The sequence below is a fragment of the Orcinus orca genome, chromosome 11 (genome assembly GCF_937001465.1).
Source record: "Orcinus orca chromosome 11, mOrcOrc1.1, whole genome shotgun sequence".
NCBI lineage: Eukaryota > Metazoa > Chordata > Mammalia > Artiodactyla > Delphinidae > Orcinus > Orcinus orca.
In genome coordinates, this window is record NC_064569.1 from 31244183 (window position 1) to 31261836 (window position 17654).

Sequence of the window (17654 nt, forward strand, 5' to 3'; positions counted from 1 at the left end):
AGTTCAAAACTTCATCTGTCTTGCTGGAAAATAAATTTTACATAATATAACTGAACACTTGAAAGAAAGAATACTGCCCCGCTTTTAAACTACTCATTCTTTCAAGTTTGACTGTTCGATTTATATTATGGAATTTTTACTCATCTGTTACTAGTTATGATAAACATAAAAATCTAAGGATAATTTAATTCCATTGATTGCAAAAGGTGTTAAAGCAATGATCAAGAACTACCATTTATTGATAGCCAGATAGTTTTACATGAATTAGCTTATTTAATTTCTACAACAATGCTATTTTCTAAGTGCTATCATAACACTCATTTTACAGACATGGAAATTGAGGCACACAGTGGTAAATGCCCAAGGTTACACATCTTATGTGTGAATGTTTAACAAACACTGATGCTTTACTTTGCCAGGCACTTTAAAAGCACTTTTATAAATATGAACTCATTTAATCCTCTTAACTACCCTAGGAGGAAGGTCTTATCGCCATTCTACAGATGAGGAAACTGAAGCACAAGACTTGACATAATCACCCAGGTAGTAAGTGGCCAGCCAGGGTGTGAGCCCAGGCAGTGTGAATCCAGAGGGCTCAAGCTTCACCACCAGTTAGTCCCATTTCTGAATTAACAGTGCAGCAATTAAGTATGTACCTGAGCCTTCTAGTGTTCAACTACAGCAATGTTCTTTTGGGTATTACTTTTATGTACTCATTAGTTTGCTACATATTTAAGAGCTTAATATATAAACAATGTGTAACTCAGCGCAGTAAAAGACACAAATACTATTAATACCTAATTACCTAACCCCATGAGTTTCTGTTCTACCAGGGGAGATGAGTCACAGCCAAAAAGATATATATATTATAAGGAATAACGCAGTTAAAGGCCATGAGTTGCTTCAGAGAAAGTGCCAATGTTTAGCAGAAGCCAACTGAGAAAGCTTTCACGATAAAGCTGAACCTGGAAGGATGAGTAAACATCCTATAGATACTTCTATTGTAGGATTAAGAACCTGTTACTGTGCTCCCATGTTTGTCTCTCCCCAACTAGACAGGTCTCTGAAGAACAGGGACTAGTTTTATCTTTCTCTCTCCAACACCCAACAAAGTCATCACTCAGTAAATAGCTTTGGGACAAGGGGTAGAAAGAATGTTATGGAAAAGCTCATTCTAAACAGAGAGAACAACAGGAACTTAAAGGGAAAAGCAGCAGTTTTTAATTTTAGTTGCTGTATCATAGGCAATACCTCTGTGCTGTCCAACTCCAGGAGGCCCCACTTTCACTATATCCCATGTGAATATACCCCCTCAAGGGTGAATACAGTGTGCATGAGCCTCCTGGAGTTGTGCAACACAGCAGCTCTGATTATAGGCATCCCTGTTCACAAGCTCTGAGCAAAGGAAAGAGATGTTCTAACCTCTAAGCTTTGCTTTTCTCATTGTCATTCCTTGACATGCCGTGGCCATGTTCTTGAAAAACTCATTTAAAAATTTTATATTTTAAAATTAACTCTCACAATAATATATCATGGTAAAAAAAACAGTTATGCTATTTTCAGGGAGAAGCGACAGAGTTACAAAACAGTTGAGCACGGACAGACTCTGAAGCCAGACCTCTTGGGAGCGATCTCTGGCTCCACCACTCAGGAGCTTTGTGACCATGAGAAAGTTACGTCATCTCTTTTCACCTAAATATCCTCTTCTTTAAAAGAAGATATAGGCATACCTCCAAGACGTTGCAGGTTCAGTTCCAGACCACCACAATGAAGCAAATATTGCAAAACAGCAAAGCAGCAGTAAGTCTAAAAACTCAATGTACTACTTTAAGTAAAAAACACTTTATTGCTAAAAATACTGACCATCATCTGAGCCTCCAACAAGTCGTAATCTTTTGCAATGGTAACAGAGATCACTGATCACAAATCATCATAACAAATATAATAAAAATTTTAAAGTTTGAAATATTGCAACAATTACCAAAATGTGACACAGGGACATGAAGTGAGCAAATGCTCTTGGAGAAATGGTGCTGACAGACTTGCTCAATGCAGGATTGCCACAAAACTTCAATTTGTAAAAAGCACAATTATCTGTGAGGCACAATAAAATGAGGTATGCCTGTAATAGCATTACCTCACTGGGTTATTATGAAAATTATGGGAATATAAGCAAAATGTTTAGAAGACTGTCTGGCACAGAGTAAGCATTGAATAAATGTTAGGTATCACTTCCAGGGCGCTGGTCGCTAAATCGATTGCCAATTCACATTCTGCCTTGAAGCGACTGGGGAGACTCCCCCTGGCACAGAGCAGGGAGATGCTGAAATCAGTACAGAAGGATGCTGGTGCCACCATGATGCCACTGTGCACTGTGGCACTGGGGACCCCATCACACCGCTCAGCCTTGTTGTGAAATGAGGCTTCTGCTGTGTGGCTTTTAAAACATATTCCAGACCACATCATTCCAAACAATGGTGCTAATATTTAATAAAAGGCCTAAATATGAAGCATGCAGTACTCTCTCCCAACTTGAGTCTAGAAGTATCTGTAAAACTTGGCTATTTTCTTCTCTATACATCCAAGGAAGTTAAAGTTTAAATACAGAAAATGTTTTGGGGTTTTCTTCTGAGTACATATTTTCTCCAGACAATGAAAGTTTTCTCTATAGAAGTGTTGCTTACTCTTTACTCTGAAGGTCAAAGGAAAGAGAAAGGTAAGAAAATGAAAAGAGTTATAGACAGGAAGGATGGGAAGGATGTATAAAGGAACCAAGTTCAATCAGGAAGAAAAAAGAAAAATAGCTTTATGTGCTTTTGAGTAAAAATGGCAAAGACTGCTTGCTATTTGAGATCTACCAGCAGGTTCTACATCATTAGAGGTGTTAAAGCCAAAGAAATTAGTGTGAATCAGTCAACTCAGACTGTGTTCTTACTTTGAGCTTAAGACACAGAAGAGAGAAGTATGGATGGATGAAAAAGAGAAATGTTTTATAGAGAAGTCACATGAACAACTTCATAGAACTCACGTTAACACTTACGTCATCTCACTGACAACTCACTCAAGGAGCACAATGCAATACTACTAGGCAAACATAATTAGGTCATAACTCTCACTGTAACTCTACAATGTCAATGCCACCAGATATAAAAGTGTGGAGGTAGCGGGGTGGGGCAGTGCACACAAACTGTTAACGTGTATGAAACAAGGAAACAAAGTCAAAGAATTCAAACAAGTTTTACTTTACATGTCAAATATTACCAGTAAAGAGCATAAATCCAATACAGAAATCCAGCTTTAAAAGAAGATAAAACTGTGCCACATCTTTATCCATTCATCTGTCGATGGACACTTAGGTGGCACATAAATACAATGGAATATTACTCAGCCATAAAAAGAAATGAAATTGAGTTATTTGTAGTGAGGTGGATGGACCTAGAGACTGTCATACAGAGTGAAGTAAGTCAGAAAGAGAAAAACAAATACCATATGCTAACACATATATATGGAATCTAAAAAAAAAAAATTGGTTCTGAAGAACTTACGGGCAGGACAGGAATAAAGACACAGACATAGAGAATGGACTTGAGGACACAGGGAGGGGGAAGGGTAAGCTGAGATGAAGTGAGAGAGTAGCATTGACATATACACTACCAAATGTAAAATAGGTAGCTAGTGGGAAGCAGCTGCATCACACAGGGAGATCAACTCAGTGCTCTGTGACCACCTAGAGGGGTGGGATAGGGAGGGTGGGAGGGAGATGCATGACAGAGGGGATATGGGGATATATGTATACATATAGCTGATTGTTATACAGCAGAAACTAACAGCATTGTAAAGCAACTATACTCCAATAAAGATGTTAAGAAAATAATTTTTCAGATAACAAACAAAAAAAGATAAAACTGAAAGAAATTATGGGGGGTGGGGAAGGGAACAAACTTGGTCACAAAAAGAAAAAAATCAGCACTAGCTGATTAACTATTTAAAAATCTGTCTGATTCTATGAGTACCTTAAATGAAATTCTTTATTGATATTAATCTCAATATTGAGATTGTATTGAGAAAGTATGACTTTCTCATCAGACAAGATTTTACATTTGCTTTGCATTAAAGGATAAAAATTCAAAGTGCTGTTTGAATAAAACTGATATATTTTTGAAAAATATTACTCAACAGGCCATAACATACCAATTAAAAGCTGCAATAAGCAGCTACAAACTGTGTTCCAGTAGAGGAAGTACCGGAGCAGAGGCCGACAGAGGAGAAACTGGTGTATATCTAAGATTAATTCAGCAAACCCAGTGCTGTATAAATTAACAAGTCAATTCTCAGTAAACGTTTTGGATACTGGTAAATATCTGAATTTAGACCCTTTTTACTATGCCCCACACAGGTGCTAAATCACCACTTACAATGAGCAGTAAATGCCAACACTATGGAAAAAGGTCGAAATTACATTGCGTGCTTTTTGGCTATGGACATGCTAACAATGATAACAGTATAGCATTCTTATACTCTGCCCTGTCACAACAACCTTGTGTGTGTGTTATGCATGAGAGACACAAGGTCCCAGACAAAAATCAAACGAAGCAAAACATGCAAATTCACACTCCTTCAATCCTTTTCTACCTAACCGCACCTAAAAACTTTGATTGTAGGTACAATATTGCTAAACACTTACAAAATGTAACTGTGTAAAAGACATGAAAATAACATTCTCTATAGAATATAATAAATTCTGAGTTTGCAAATTTGTGTCCTATTTGAAATTAGAGTCTTCAGGTTTAAAAAGCTTGGTGTCTGTCTACAAGAGACCCACTTCAGACGTAGAGACACATACAGACTGAAAGTAGGGGATGGAAAAAGATATTCCATGCAAATGGAAACCAAAAGAAAGCTGGAGTAGCAATTCCCATATCAGACAAAATAGACTTTAAAATAAAGACTATTAGAAGAGACAAAGAAGCACACTACATAATGATCAAGGGATCGATCCAAGAAGAAGATATAACAACTGTAAATATTTATGCACCCAGCATAGGAGCACCTCAATACATAAGGCAAATACTAACAGCCATAAAAGGGGAAATCGACAGCAACACATTCATAGTACGGGACTTTTACACCCCACTTTCACCAATGGACAGATCATCCAAAATGAAAATAAATAAGGAAACACAAGCTTTAAATGATACATTAAACAAGATGGACTTAATTGATATTTATAGGACATTCCATCCAAAAACAACAGAATACACATTTTTCTCAAGTGCTCATGGAACATTCTCCAGGATAGATCATACCTTGGGTCACAAATCAAGCCTTGGTAAATTTAAGAAAATTGAAATTGTATGAAGTATCTTTTCCGATGACAACGCTATGAGATTAGATATCAATTACAGGAAAAGATCTGTAAAAAATACCAACACATGGAGGCTAAACAATACACTACTTAATAACGAAGTGATCACTGAAGAAATCAAAGAGGAAATTAAAAAATACCTAGAAACAAAGGACAATGGAGACACAACGACCCAAAACCTATGGGATGCAGCAAAAGCAGTTCTAAGGGAGAAGTTTATAGCAATACAAGCCCACCTTAAGAAGCAGGAAACATCTTGAATAAACAACCTAACCTTGCACCTCAAGCAATTAGAAAAAGAAGAACAAAAAAACCCCAAAGCTAGCAGAAGGAAAGAAATCATAAAAATCAGATCAGAAATAAATGAAAAAGAAATGAAGGAAACGATAGCAAAGATCAATAGAACTAAAAGCTGGATCTTTGAGAAGATAAACAAAATAGATAAACCATTAGCCAGACTCATCAAGAAAAAAAGGGAGAAGACTCAAATCAATAGAATTAGAAATGAAAAAGGAGAAGTAACAACTGACACTGCAGAAATAAAAAAGATCATGAGAGATTACTACAAGCAACTCTATACCAATAAAATGGACAATCTGGAAGAAATGGACAAATTCTTAGAAATGCACAACCTGTCAAGACTGAATCAGGAAGAAATAGAAAATATGAACAGACCAATCACAAGCACTGAAATTGAAACTGTGATTAAAAATCTTCCAACAAACAAAAACCCAGGACCAGATGGCTTCACAGGTGAATTCTATCAAACACTTAGAGACGAGCTAACACCTATCCTTCTCAAACTCTTCCAAAATATAGCAGAGGGAGGAACACTCCCAAATTCCTTCTACGAGGTCACCATCAACCTGATACCAAAACCAGACAAGGATGTCACAAAGAAAGAAAACTACAGGCCAATATCACTGATGAACATAGATGCAAAAATCCTCAACAAAATACTAGCAAACAGAATCCAACAGCACATTAAAAGGATCATACACCATGATCAAGCGGGGTTTATTCCAGGAATGCAAGGATTCTTCAACATACGCAAATCAATCAATGTGATAAACCATATTAACAAACTGAAGGAGAAAAACCATATGATCATCTCAATAGATGCAGAGAAAGCTTTTGACAAAATTCAACACCCATTTATGATAAAAACCCTGCAGAAAGTAGGCATAGAGGGAACTTTCCTCAACATAATAAAGGCCATATATGACAAGCCCACAGCCAACATCATCCTCAATGGTGAAAAACTGAAAGCATTTCCACTAAGATCAGGAAGAAGACAAGGTTGCCCACTCTCACCACTCTTATTCAACATAGTTTTGGAAGTCACAGCAATCAGAGAAGAAAAGAAAATAAAAGGGATCCAAATTGGAAGAGAAGAAGTAAAGCTGTCACTGTTTGCAGATGACATGATACTATACATAGAGAATCCTAAAGATGCTACCAGAAAACTATTAGAATTAATCAATGAATTTGGTAAAGTAGCAGGATACAAAATTAATGCACAGAAATCTCTGGCATTCCTATACACTAATGATGTAAAATCTGAAAGTGAAATCAAGAAACCACTCCCATTTACCACTGCAACAAAAAGAATAAAATATCTAGGAATAAACCTACCTAAGGAGACAAAAGACCTGTATGCAGAAAATTATAAGACACTGATGAAAGAAATTAAAGATGATACAAATAGATGGAGAGACATACCATGTTCTTGGATTGGATGAATCAACATTGTGAAAATGACTCTACTACCCAACGCAATCTATAGATTCAATGCAATCCCTATCAAACTACCACTGGCATTTTTCACAGAACTAGAACAAAAAATTTCACAATTTGTATGGAAACACAAAAGACCCCGAATAGCCAAAGCAATCTTGAGAACGAAAAACGGAGCTGGAGGAATCAGGCTCCCTGACTTCAGACTATACTACAAAGCTACAGTAATCAAGACAGTATGGTACTGGCACAAAATCAGAAAGATAGATCAATGGAACAGGATAGAAAGCCCAGAGATAAACCCACGCACATTTGGATACCTTATCTTTGATAAAGGTGGCAGGAATATACAGTGGAGAAAGGACAGCCTCTTCAATAAGTGGTGCTGGGAAAACTGGACAGGTAAAGTATGAGATTAGATCACTCCCTAACACCATACACAAAAATAAGCTCAAAATGGATTAAAGACCTAAATGTAAGGCCAGAAACTATCAAACTCTTAGAGGAAAACATAGGCAGAACACTCTATGACATAAATCACAGCAAGGTCCTTTTTGACCCACCTCCTAGAGAAATGGAAATAAAAACAAAAATAAAGAAATGGGACCTAATGAAACTTCAAAGCTTTTGCACAGCAAAGGAAACCATAAAAAAGACCAAAAGACAACCCTCAGAAAGGGAGAAAATATTTGCAAATGAAGCAACTGACAAAGAATTAATTTCCAAAATTTACAAGCAGCTCATGCAGCTCAATAACAAAAAAACAAACAACCCAATCCAAAAATGGGCAGAAGACCTAAATAGACATTTCTCCAAAGAAGATATACAGACTGGCAACAAACACATGAAAGAATGCTCAACATCATTAATCATTAGAGAAATGCAAATCAAAACCACAATGAGGTATCATCTCACACCAGTCAGAATGGCCATCATCAAAAAATCTAGAAACAATAAATGCTGGAGAGGGTGTGGAGAAAAGGGAACACTCTTGCACTGCTGGTGGGAATGTGAATTGGTTCAGCCACTATGGAGAACAGTATGGAGGTTCCTCAAAAAACTACAAATAGGGCTTCCCTGGTGGCGCAGTTGTTGAGAGTCCGCCTGCCGATGCAGGGGACGTGGGTTCGTGCCCTGGTCCGGGAAGATCCCACATGCCGCGGAGCGGCTGGGCCCGCGAGCCGTGGCCGCTGAGCCTGCGCGTCCGGAGCCTGTGCTCCGCAACGGGAGAGACCACAACAGTGAGAGGCCCGCGTACCGTAAAAAAAAAAAAAAAAAAACTACAAATAGAACTACCATATGACCCAGCAATCCCACTACTGGGCATATACCCTGAGAAAACCATAATTCAAAAAGAGTCATGTACCAAAATGTTCATTGCAGCTCTATTTCCAATAGTCCCGAGATGGAAACAACCTAAGTGCCCATCATCGGATGAATGGATAAAGAAGATGTGGCACATATATACAATGGAATATTACTCAGCCATAAAAAGAAATGAAATTGAGCTATTTGTGATGAGGTGGATAGACCTAGAGTCTGTCATACAGAGTGAAGTAAGTCAGAAAGAGAAAGACAAATACCGTATGCTAACACATATATATGGAATTTAAGGGGAAAAAAATGTCATGAAGAGCCTAGGGGTAAGACAGTTATAAAGACACAGACCTACTGGAGAACGGACTTGAGGATATGGGGAGGGGGAAGGGTGAGCTGTGACAGGACGAGAGAGAGGCATGGACATACATACACTAACAAACGTAAGGTAGATAGCTAGTGGGAAGCAGCTGCATGGCACAGGGTTATCGGCTCGGTGCTTTGTGACCACCTGAAGGGGTGGGATAGGGAGGGTGGGAGGGAGGGAGATGCAAGAGGGAAGAGATATGGGAACATATGTATATGTATAACTGATTCACTTTGTTATAAAGCAGAAACTAACACACCATTGTAAAGCAATTATACCCCAATAAAGATGTTAAAAAAAAAAAGAATATATTTCGTATATGTGACATTATATGCAGGTCACTGAGAATATGTGAAACAAACTACGGAGAAAATAAGGTGAAATATTCTCAATCTTTTTTTCTAACCCAATATCAGAACCTGACTATTCTTATTAATAATAATTACTGACTAAAAGTAAGACTTTTTGTTGATGTCTATTTGATATAGTTGTTTGATATAATAAATATGGATCTGTTACAAAAAAAAAAAAAAAAAGCTTGGTGTCAGAAGTAGTAGGGCAGGAACAATGGCAAAAGTCTGGTCCCAGGACTCAAGTCAAGGATAAGAGACCGGAGGAACCAAAGGAACCTCTAGTGAAACCAAAACCTGAAATATAGCAGAGGGAGGAACACTCCCAAATTCCTTCTATGCCATTTTCAAAATGGGTACTCAATAAGCTGATTTTATTGTAACTAGTCAAGGAAACTGAACCCTTAAACTAAAACAAACACCCCCGATTTCTGATGCGTCTGTTACATGACTCATTTAATATAATTATACATTCTAATTATAGATCGAACAATTATACTTTACTGCTTGATATCTTTATATTTTTCAAAGATTTCTGTTGAAGGGAACACTGACTCTTCCTATTCCAGTAATTCATGACCACATGTTTTGGCCACCTGGTAGTAACCACCTCGGCAAAGGATTTCTCATACTACAAAATTGAAAGAGGCAAGGTGTGAAAGGAAAATCAAAATGGAGTCAGTACTGCTAAAAGAGCTCTCTTAAACGGAGCTGGGAGGCCATTAAGAAAGTGCATTTCTCAGCCTGTATGGAATCTGACCTTTGGACCTGAAGTCACCCAGAACACCTGCCAGAAACTCAAGATACTTATTGGACCCCTACTCTGAAACAACTGATTCCTTTAGATATTTTCCGGCTTGCATCAGAGAAAATCACAATTCTTAACCAGGCAACTTTTAGCAACCTCGTGACTTTGTCTTTACCTGACTCTTTCTCTTCCTTGGAACACTCTTTTAGGGTTACCTGAATCTTAATCTCCTGAATCACGATTCTTAAGACCCCAAATAAACTATTTTCTTATTTGCAGCCTCCTGAATTTTTTTTTTTTTTTGCAGGGGGTGTTGACAAAAGGTTGAAGAAAGTAAGAGTTTAAAAGCAAAATGGTTTAAAGAAGAAGGAAAAAAAAAATTCAAGGGATGTTTAATCTGATCATATCATTTACAACTGAAATCTCCAAAGACTGTCCCCACATAGGCAAGACCAAATAAACCCTATTCAGCCTAATCCACACCTCTCCCCGCAAAATATCATTCCAGTTTCATGGCTGACCCATCACCACCCTTCAGTCACTTTTTGCTTCATATACTGTTTTTACTTTTTGCTGCCTTTACTCTTGCTGTTAACTTAAATGCCCAATAATTCAAAGAGCAAAAGACTCCGAGGTTTTGTTTTTTTAATTCTGATTTCACACCAGTGACCTTGTCATTTAACTGCTGCACCTTGTTTTATTGCATACCTTGTTTCATTGAGCTTTGAAGATACTGCATTTTTTACAGATTGAATGTCTGTGGCAACCCCGCAGAGAGCAGGTCTATTGGCACCATTTTTCCAGCAGCACTTGCTCACTTGCTCATGTCTCTGGGTCACATTTTAGTAATTTTCACAATATTTCAAGCTCTTTCATTATTACTATAATTGTTATGGTGATCTGTGATCAGTGATCTTTGATGTTACTAATGTAATTATTTTGGGGCACCACAAACCGCAGCCATGTAAGATGGGAACTTAATCTAAAAATGTTGTTTGTTCTGACTGCTCCAGGAACCAACAGCTTCCCAGCCCCTCTCCCCCTGTCCTCAGGCCTCCCTATTTCCCTGAGAGGCAACAATATTTAAATTAAGCCAATTAATATCCCTAGTTTTAACAGTCTCTAAGTGTTAAAGTGAAAAAAGTCACAGGTCTCTCACTTTAAATGAAAAGCTAGAAATGATTAAGCTCAATGAGGAAAGCATGTCTCAAGCCAAGACAGGCCACTAGCTAGGCCTCTTGCACCAGTAAGCCAAGTTGTGATGATGGCAAAGTTGAAGGAAATTACAAGTACTACTCCAGCGGATACACAAATGATAAGAAAGCAAAATAGCCCTATTGCTAATACAGAGAAAGTTATAGTGGTCTGACAGAAGATCAAACCAGCTACGACATTTCCTTAAGCCAAAGCCTAGTCCAGAGCAAGGGCCTAACTCTTCAATTCTACGAAGGCTAAGAGAGGTGAGGAAGCTGCAAAAGAAAAGTCTAAAGCTAGCAGAGGTTGGTTCATGAGGTTTAAGGAAAGAACTCCATACATAAAAGTACTGGGGAAGCAGCAAGAGCTGATGCTGAAGCTGCAGCAAGTTACCAAGAAGATCTAGTAAAGATAATTAATGAAGGTGGCTACAACTAAACAATAGATTTTCAACACAGACAAAACAGCCTTATATTGGAAGAAGATCCCTTCTAGGACTTCCATAGATAGAGAGAGGTCAATGCCTGGCTCCAATGCTCATTTACCATTATAAAAATCCCTGGGCCCTTAAGAATTAGGCTAAATCTACCCTGTCTGTGCTCTATGCATGGAACAAAGCCTGGATGGCAGCAAGTCTGTTTACAACACGGTTTACTGAATATTTGAAGCCCTCTATTGAGACCTACTGCTCAGAAGATTCCTTTCAAAATATTACTGCTCACTGACAATGCACCTGGTTACCCAAGAGTTCTGATGGAGATGTATGAGATTGATGTTGTTTTGGTGCCTGCTAACACAATATCCACTCTGCAGCTCATGGATCAAGGAGTAATTTCGACTTTCAAGTCTTATTATTTAAGAAATACCTATGTAAGGCTATAGCTGCTATATATAGTGATTTTTCTGATGGATATGCGCAAAGTCAATTGAAAACCTTCTGAAGGATTCACCATTCCAGATGCCATTAAGAACATCAGTGATTCATAGTAAGAGGTCTATTTTGCAACATTAACAAGAGTTTGGAAGAAGCTGATTCTAATGATGACTCTGACTGAGGAGTTCAAAACTTCAGTGGAGGAAGTAACTGCAGATGTGGTAGAAACAGCAAGAGAACCAGAATTAGAAGTGGAGCCTGCAGATGTGACTGAATTGCTGCAATCTCACGATAAAACTTTCACGGATAAGGAGATGCTTCTTACGGATAAGCAAAGAAAGTGGTTTCTCAAAAAGAAATCTACTCCTGGTGAAGATGCTGTGAAGACTGTTGAAGTGGCAGCTACGGATTTAGAATACTATCAATACATAAAGTTAGTTGATAAATCAGTGGCAGTGTTTGAGAGGATTGATTCCAATTTTGAAAGAAGTTCTAACTATAGGTAAAATGCTATCCAAACAGCATCGCATGCTACAGAGAAATCATTTGTGAAAGAAAGTCAACTGATGCAACTGATGCAGCAAACTTCAGTGTTGTCTTATTTTAAGAGATTGCCACAGTCACCCAGGCTTCAGCAACCACCACCGTGATGTGATCAGTCAGTAGCCATCAATATGGAGGCAAGACCCTCCACCCGCAAAGATTACTAGCTGAAGACTCACACGATGATTAACAATTTTTAGCAGTGAAGTATTTTTAAATTAAGGTACGTACAATTTTTTTAGACATAATACTATTTGTACACAATAGACTACAGTATAGTGTAAATATAACTTTTTAAGCACTGGGTGTTTGTGTAACTCACTTTATTGCAATAGTCACTTTATTTCGGTGGTGTAGAACCAAACCCACAGTATCTATGAGGTATGCATCCAGCAATAGGAGACCTGTTTCTAGAGCTAAAAGGATTAAATAAGATAACCTATATAAAGTAACAGCAGGGCTCCTAGTCTATACTAAAGCACTAACTAAATAATATTTCCTTTCATGGCTCTCTGTAAATCTGCTGAACTCCTACTCATCCTTCAAGCCCCATTTTAAATATCTGTTTCTACAAAACCTGCTTAATTATGTGTTCTATTTTCCTCCCCCCCAAAAATGCAATTGCCTATTATCCTGTGTTACCCATGGCACTTAGAGAAACCTCTACTGTATTTTAATTGCTTTTTTAAAATATTTATTTATTTATTTATTTTGGCTGCATTGGGTCTTCGTGCTACACACGGGCTTTCTCTAGTTGCGGCGAGCGGGCGGCTACTCTTTGTTGCGGTGCACGGGCTTCTCATTGCGGTGGCTTCTCTTGTTGCGGAGCACGGGCTCTAGGCACGTGGGCTTCAGTAGTTGCAGCACGCGGGCTCAGTAACTGTGGCTCGCAGGCTCTAGAGTGTAGGCTCAGTAGTTGTTGCGCATGGGCTTAGTTGCTCCGCGGCATGTGGGATCTTCCCGGACCAGGGCTAGAACCCGTGCCCCCTGCATTGACAGGCAGATTCTTAACCACTGCGCCACCAGGGAAGTCCCTAATTGCTTGTTGCTGGCCTTTCTGTTCCATTAGAGTATGAACACCTACAGGGTGGGATTTTTATCTAATTACTGCCTACTCTGAAACTGACAGAATCAATAATGGAAGCTTAATTTGCATTTGTTAAACAAATAAATGATTTAATTAAACCATTACAAACTAAAACCCTTAGATGGCCTTTCAAATATTTCATAATACCCTTAAAAAAATAATGACAATCCTAACTTAGAGCGATACCCTATCAGCAATAGAATTTTTTAATGTTTCTGCTTACCATTCACTCATTTTATTCAACAAGTACAACCACTGCCTCCTACGGGCTGGGAGTATTGTACATTAGTGAACAAAACGAATAAAAAACCCTGTCCTCCCAGCCCTTATATTTACCACAGGTAAATCTGTGGAAGTAAGAAATTACCATTGCAAACTTGTCTGAAAAATATACCAGAAGACACATTTTGTTATTCTTCAACATTTACTAAATATCAAAAGAACAACAACAAAACTCCTGACCACACATAAAATTAAACTACTTAAAACAGCATGAAATAAACTCAGATTTAGTGTACTAAACAAGCAAAACTGATTTGTATCCTTAAAAACATGCTCATGTTAGGACCCATTTCCTTGTAGCTAAAAATATTTGTGACTTCTTTTTTGAATGGTTAGTAATCTTTGTGAGTTTTAAGGGTTTTATGTGTACAACTACATGCATCACATAGATGCTAATTTGAAAGGTGGTGATGTTTAATATGGCTTATTTGAAAACCTGTTTATGACCTTAAAACATTCTTCACTTTATAAGTGAGGAGGGCTTTTTATGAAACTTTGTATCAGGGCTTCCAGTCTAAGGGGTGCTCCCCCTGGAATGAGACAGGCCGTTAGTTAAAAAAATTTAATTAATTTTTTATCAGGACCATGTCTCAACTGGCTGCACTATCAGGCAAGCAGCCCACGTGCCACAGACACAGATGCAGTTCTTGCACACTAACCTTTCCAATCTAACCTCCGGCTTCATCCTCTTGGCTGCATCCACCTGGTTCCCCACGTATGGCCTATGGTTTCCTTTCTTTACTCATTCCCTGGCTTAGAAGGTCCTTTCCTTACTTCTACTGTCAAAATACTACTCATCAACATACCATTTCCATCTGGAAGAGCTTAGGCTTTCCTCTGTTGGGGGTAATGGTACCCTCTTTTAATTCATCAGCCCTCCCTGTGATCCTTTCTTATGGAGATTAGCAAGTTCTACCTTGCTTTAGTCCTGCCCTGCCACTCTTACTGAAATATAAATGCTCCTCACTGTTCTGCTCACAACATCTGGAAAGGGCCCTTACACACAACAGCGGGTTAATTTTCCTATCAGATAAAAAAGTAAACATAATACCCAAATATCCAATATGTGCCATAGCTAAACACTAGGAAACTTCATTTAGAGATCTCTGCAAAACAGTATTGAATTCCAAAATCACAAATAAGATTCAGTCTTACTGAACAAATCTTGCTACCTAAAATTACATTATTTCAATGTCCGAAGAAACAAAAAAGGTAGTCTGATATCCCAGGCAGAGAATTCTGAGAAAATAATCCTGAAAGCACAGGTAGTTCCTGTACAGAGAGGTTTCATTTCAGCAGTACTTTTTGGTCATTTTGGACTTTAATGCACCAACTCAACATTTTACCGAGAGGCTTGTCCTGCTTCCCAATTAACAGTGAGATACACAAACAAAAAGGAAGTCAGTAATAACCGATTTTGGATATAAAAGTGCAGTGAGTTAGGTTTTAGGCCCATGGTTCCTACATGTGGAGTTGCATAAATGGGGCTCTCTCCCCCATAGAGCCTACAGAGAAGAGGCAAAAAGCATAAAGGTCAAACAAGTGGTGAATGGACAGATCATCAAGAGCCCAAGATCTAAAGGGCTCTTTCATCAATCCCTAGCCATAGGGAAGAAATACTTTAACAGCACCCTAAAGGAAACAAAATAACTGAATTATGAAAGGCAACATTAAAAAAGCATCAGTGGCGCGTCTTAGAAAAACTACTAGCGAGATTTAAGTCTCAACCCCCTACTTTGTCTCAAAAGTGTTTTCTAATAATACTAAGCACATTCCAAATAGCTTCCATCTGCCAAGAACTTACCAACTGCACCTCCCCTGCTCAGCAACCAGGGTGAAAAATCAATGCCAAGGAAATCTACATCCATTCATTTTGGAAGTAAATTGCGAACATCTACCTTGCTAGGCATTTATCCACAGGGCGAGTAGTTCCTAAATGAATTTAGGAAGTGAACATGACCCAAGGGAAAGCAGGAGAGGCAAAACAAAGAGGAGAATGGGTGAATATAGATTTAAAGGAAAAAGTCAGAGAAACAGAAAAGGCAAGAATTCATTTGGGAAGAAAATGAAAAGCAAAGGGCAATACAAAAAGTAACAGCAAAAGAGGAGAAAAAATAATACTCCACCCTAAAGATAAATGACTAGAGAAGGAAAGTGAGGAGTAGCAAAAAATAGAGTCCAGATGACTTGATTAACTTTAAAAATTCTCTTACTGTGACTTTTAAGACTGATTGGGTTCGGAGTTTGGAATCCTAGGAAAGGAAACGGTCTAGCAATGGAGAAACAAGGTGAGACAATGCTGAAAAGTAAGGAGACCCTCCTTCCTAAGCTCTAGATAGGCATCAGGTAGGGCTGGATCAAGGACAACGCTGGTGATACGCGGGGCTCCCGGAAGGGCTCAGAGAGACAACAATCACGCTGATTCACTTGTCTGTGGGAAATCGAAGATTCCTCGTGGGCTCCGGAGAGACTACAGCGAACCCCCACCCCCACCCTAGGGGGAGCCTGCGAGGCCGGACTAACAAACAGATGGGCTCTCGGAGCAGAGCAAGAGACGCGCAGTATTCTCGGGAGCCGGCCAGATCCGACGGGGACCCCGAAGGGGCAAAAGGAACGCAGCGACCAGGGTCAAGGGCGGTGTCGCCAGGGGCCCCCGCGCGCCCTTCGCCAAGCCGGAACTCACCGATGCCGAGCCCTACAACCAGGCGGCCGGCGAGCAGCGTCTCCTTGTTGTTCGCCGCAGCCAGCACCGTGGAGCCGGCGGTGAAGAGGGCACTGGCCAGCAGGATGGCGGCGCGGCGGCCGAAGACGCCGTTGAGGGCCCCGCCAGCCAGCGCCGAGACTGCGGCCGCCCCCACCGTGCTGGACACGAGCAGCTCCTGCCACAGCGCGTCCAGGCTGAGCTGCCGCTTGAGCAGCAGCATGGCCCCCGACACCACCCCGGTGTCATAGCCGAACAGGAAGCCGCCCAGCGCGGAGAAGACTGCCACCACGTACACGAAGGCGGGGGTCTCGTCCTGCTGGAACTGCCTCCGCGCCGCGCGCTCCAGGTCCCCGACGCCGCCGCCGCCCGAGCCCTGCAGGCTGGCGCTGGACTCGGCGGCCGCCAGGAGGCTGCGCTCCCCAGCCGTGCTCGCCGCGTCCGGCTCCTGCTGCTTCCTGCGCCGTTCGCCCATGAGGCTGCTCAGGCTCCGCAGCGTGTACTCCACATTCTCGCTTGCCTTGCGGGACATAAGGCAGGGGCCCGGGGCTGCCCGGGGGGACGAGGCTCCGCGGGCCGGCGGTCTCGGAGGGCTAGACAGCCCGAGCGGTCACAAGGAACCGCTGCCGCCGCCTTCCTCCTCCCGGCTCCCGCTCCGACTGCCACGGCAGCAGCCGCCGCCGCCGCGGCCGCTCCGGGGAGAAAGTTGCTGCCCGCCGAGCCCCGGCGCTGCGGAGTTGGAGCCTGGCGGGTCTCACTCGAGACTCACGCCCAGCGCCTGCCGAGCTGGCGCTGCAGAGCGAGCGGGAGGTGGGGCCGCGGGTCACGTGCAGCCCCAGCCGGCAGGGCCTGGCCGGAGACGCTCCGCCCCCTCCCCGGGCGGGGCCAACCTGAGCCCGCCCCGCTCCCTAAAACCCACCCCCAGGTCGATCGCGACCTCTGACCTAGGCTCCTTCTTACGTGGCTCTCGCATCCTTACAGCTTTAAGCCCCCTAGTTTGGGGGCCGCAACTGGGTAACAAGCCAATGTTTGAATGCCGGGTACTAGGCTTTCAGACCCCGGAGAAACCGCCTACGATGATTGCACGGT

General features: G+C 40.8%; 1 protein-coding gene across 1 annotated transcript in view; it reads right to left on the minus strand.

The window, feature by feature from the left end:
* The window catches only part of SLC2A13 (solute carrier family 2 member 13), a 433421-nt gene extending 416048 nt beyond the window's left edge, over positions 1 to 17373 (minus strand). The window contains exon 1 of the mRNA XM_004283474.3: positions 16548 to 17373. Within this exon, the coding sequence (XP_004283522.1) occupies positions 16548 to 17097 (550 nt within the window). The 5' untranslated portion in view covers positions 17098 to 17373. The remainder of the gene's footprint in view (positions 1 to 16547) is intronic.
* Positions 17374 to 17654: the final 281 nt, after the last annotated feature.